Consider the following 4,211-nt stretch of genomic DNA (forward strand, 5'->3'; position numbering starts at 1 on the left):
CCACAAGAGGGCCGACAGCCAGAAATTGAAGACGTAGACCCCGCTGACAAACTGCACATGCTTGGCCTTGATGGCCCTCTCGCTGACCAGCAGGAGAGCAAAAGTGCTGGACAGGGAAGCCATTCCGTAGAGCAAGTTGATGGCGATGGCAAAGCCCGTCTGGCCTCTAGCGGGAAGGTAAAAGCAAATGGGTTACGCAAGACAGACGCCGTTCCTTTGGATCGTTTTTTAATGGCCCGCCTGTCCAGCAAGACTCAAGGTGGGTAAGGGCCATAAAATCTAATGGAAGTCCAGAGGATTAAACACTACAATAGGACAACTTCCTAGGAACTGTCAAATCAGGGGCAAGCAACTGGCAGTTTAAGAAGCAGCTGTACAAACACTTGTGAGGGATGCTCTATGGCAGTGATGGCGAACCTTTTAGAGACCGAGTGCCCAAACTGCGACCCAAAACCCACTTATTTATCGCAAAGTGCCAACACGGCAATTTAACCTGAATACTGAGGTTTTAGTTTAGAAAAAACAACTCATACGTTAATTTAAGATGATCCAAACAAAGTAAGGAAAGCAATCCCAAATGCTGACATTTACTGAAAATTATTTGGCAGAGAATTCCACACTTTATTGATGGTCTGGGCCTGGCTGGGGCGATGGCACGCGTGCCCACAGAGAGGGCTCTGAGTGCCACCTCTGGCACCCGTGCCATAGGATAGCCACCACTGCTCTATGCCGATCCTGCACTGAGCAGGGGGTTGGATTAGATGGCCTGTATGGCCCCTTCCAGCTCAGTCACTCTATGATTCAACGGGTGTCCTCTCTGAGCCAAATCCTGCCTACTTAGTTTGCCATAGATGCTGGGGGAAGGGTACATTCCTGTGGGGAGGGGAGGGAGTGTGGTGTGAGTGGGACCTATCGCTTATAGCTGCAGTAATTTTCCTGAAGATGCCTTCCTCTGGGAGAGGAATGACCTTGAGCCTTTCTGTGCCAGCTTTCACATAGATAGAGGGATCGTATGTTCCCAAGGGGGGCTGGGCAACGGCTAGGCGGGACAAGTGGAAAAGAGTGGATTGTGTGATTGGTCGGGGGTGAAAGGGGGTCTTGTTTGAACTATCTATAACTGCTTCGATGCACGCCAAATCGCCAGTTCTAACGCCGTTCCATTCCGTTCTGGATCATGCATGTATCTCAACAAACATATCCCTGCCAAAGAGAGCGTTATTGAGAGTCACATGATTAGGAGTTGGACATACGCAGACAAAACCCACCAACTGCCAGTCTGGAAGCAAAAGAGCAAGAGTTGTAAGGGACGAGGGCGTTCTGCGAGAAGAAGGTTAGGAAATGGCTGCTAGGGCGGCGATACTAGCAGGGCGCCAATTCCCCTGCCGCCCCCCCGCCAAAAAACCCCACCCTGCCCAAAGCCGCCTGCTGCTCCTTTCATCTCGGCGGTGGCGTGGCGGTGGCGTGGCGGCAGCACACATGGCCACCGTGCGCCCTTGCCAGCTCCTGGGAGGTGCTCAGTGGACTGCCCGGAAGGGGGCGTGGAGCCTCCGGAGCCCACCCGCCCGCCCACTTCCCACATGCAAAATCGCCCCGGGGCTCCACAGCTGCTTGCCAAATCTGGCTTCCGCAGCAGGGACCGGGGGGGGGGGGGGGGCGGACCGGACGGCGGGCAGGCAGGAGGCGGCGGCGGGGAACGGAGCCCTCTCTCGGCCAGCCCTGCTGCTGGGACCCAGCTGGGAGGTCTCCAGGCCCCACCGGGAGGTTGGCATCTGAGGGGGGGTGCCATGAGGCAGCCTGGCCTAGGGCGCAGAAACCCCTCGGGCCGGCCCTGTGGCTGCTCTGTGCTGCTTCTCCTCAGATGGGCCTCTGGCATTCAAACCAGGTTTCCTTCCAACATCAGCGACTGCAAAAATCTGAACGGCATGTTTTAAAGCAGAGCAGAGGGACTTCACCAAGCCCAGGTGGGGTGGAACTGGGAGTCTAGAAGGCAGCAGGCAGGGAAGAGTACACGGCACAGACCAGGTAAAGGGGGACAGCCAGATTCCTAGAACTGATGTCAGGAACAGTTTCCCTGCCAGGGAATGTAACTGAGTCAAATGCATAAGCCCCCCAATTTCTGGATAGAGCACCAGGACCGGTCCAGCATCAGAGGCCCCTAGTTCCAGCCTGGAGTCCCCTCGTGCTGCCTATTCACTGCCAACTGCTACCATTGGAGGTACCGGGGTCAGAGCCAAGAACGCACCAGCATGGCGGCCGAACGCGGCTTCGTTGCACAGGGTCAGAACTTTGGCGTAATGGGTCAGAACTCAGAATCCGGGCCCTGCGGGATCTTTCTCGGTTCCGCAGGGCAATGCTCCCTCTAAGCTGTAGAGTCTTGTGAGCGAAAATTCTAATTTGTGAGCTACTGTGATTAAAGTTGTGAGCGAGTGATTGGGCTACTGCATAAATTAGTTTGCTCTGGAGCCATCCTTCCTGTGCTAAGACAAAAATCTGTGGGCTGGAGGCTAAAAAACTGTGAGCTGGCTCACACTTCCAGCTCCTGCCAACCTAGCAGTCCGAAAGCAAGAAATTGCAAGTAGATAAATAGGTACCGCTTTGGTGGGAAGGGAACAGCATTCCGTGCGCCTTGGTGTTTAGTCATGCCGGCCACATGACCACGGAAACGTCTTCGGACAGCGCTGGCTCTTCGGCTTTGAAACGGAGATGAGCACCGCAACCCTAGAGTCGGATTTGACTGGCTTTCGAGCAAGGGAACCTTTACCTTTACCTAGCTCACACTAACTCAGCTTAGAGGGAACCTTGCCGCAGGGCCTGCGAGACGGAGCTCTTCCGCCAGGCTTTTGAGTAGGAGCCGCCGCTGCCACTGCTCCAACATTGCTATCTACGCGCCATCGCACCCTCATCCCAACCATCTGGTCCCTTCAGGGTGCGAGGTGACTCTGGCAGGAGGAGGGATGACAGACTATGGGAATGTTACTGTCGGGATTAAGACAAATGGAGCACTGGTATTTTGTTATTGTCTTTTATTGTTGTATGCTATGTTGTCTTTATTTGTTTTAATCTTGGCACTGTGTGCCTCCTGTGAGCCGCCCTGAGCCTTCGGGGTAGGGCGGGATATAAATCCAAAGATAAATAAATAAATAAATAAATAAATAAAATCTTCTGCTCTGGCCGGCAGCAGCTCTTCAGGGCCTTGAGCGAGAAAAGCCTTTCCCCCGTCTCCCACCTGAGACCCCTGAACTAGAGGTGCCGGGGGACTGAACCCAGGAGGACCCTTCCGCCGGCAGGGGGGATGCTCTGCCACGGAGCGACCGGGCCCTCCTCTCCCAGGCGCCTGCGTCTGGCACTGGGACATACATACGAGCAGGGCTATTTCTGGGCAGGAACGCACAGGAACGGCGTTCTGGCCGGCTCCCGAGTTGGCCACGCCCAGCAGGAACTCATTAGCATAATAGGCCAAACCCAACAGCAGAAACGCATTCGGATTGGCTACATTAGGGGTGTGTGGCCTAACATGCAAAGGAGTTCCTGCTACAAATAAGCTCTGGGTTTTGACAACAAGGTGAACAGAATAAGAAGCAAAAGGTGGGCGTGGCTGGATTACCATACTTCTGGTAATGTGGGGGTGTGGCCTGATATGCTAATGCGCTGTGCTGTCAGGGCTGTGGCCTAACAGGCTAATGAGTTTCTGCTGTTGGGTGTGGCCCATTATGCTAATGAGTTCCTGCTGGGCTTTTTCTACCAAAAAAGCCCTGCATACGAGTGGTGCAGCAGGAGAGGCACCACCCGATAAAGGAGGAACATTTCTGCGCCCTCCCCCATTGCAAAAGATACTCTCGCTGGCTGGGCATACAGTGTAGGCCTGGTCTTTGCACAGAATGAGGTGTCGGGACTCCAAGGTGACAGGAACAGATTTGCAACACCTGGGATGGCAGGTGCGGGGTCCTATTTTTTGAAAATTTTTTAAAGGACAAAACTCCCTGCATGTAGAAAACTAACAAGCGAGGAGCAGGTTGAGCCAGAAAGCTTTCTCCCTTGAGAACTAATTAAGAAGAAGAAGAGGAAGAAGAGATTGGATTTATACCCCGCCCTTCACTTGGAGTCTCAGAGCGGCTTACAAACTCCTTTCCCTTCCCCTCCCCACAACAGACACCCTGTGAGGTGGGTGGGGCTGAGAGAACTCTGACACAAACTGCTCTTTTTCAGGAACA

At 53.9% G+C, this 4,211-nt stretch overlaps 1 protein-coding gene across 1 annotated transcript in view; it reads right to left on the reverse strand.

Annotated features, from left to right (window-relative positions):
* Positions 1-4,211, reverse strand: part of ABCA3 (ATP binding cassette subfamily A member 3) — a 92,969-nt gene that overhangs the window by 20,484 nt on the left and 68,274 nt on the right. The window contains exon 20 of the mRNA XM_015419928.1: positions 1-166. This exon is cut by the window's left edge and continues 4 nt beyond it. Coding sequence (XP_015275414.1) covers positions 1-166 — 166 coding nt within the window. The remainder of the gene's footprint in view (positions 167-4,211) is intronic.

This window comes from Gekko japonicus, unplaced genomic scaffold, assembly GCF_001447785.1.
Source record: "Gekko japonicus isolate JY-2015 unplaced genomic scaffold, Gekko_japonicus_V1.1 scaffold3722, whole genome shotgun sequence".
In the NCBI taxonomy this organism is placed as follows: Eukaryota; Metazoa; Chordata; class Lepidosauria; order Squamata; family Gekkonidae; genus Gekko; species Gekko japonicus.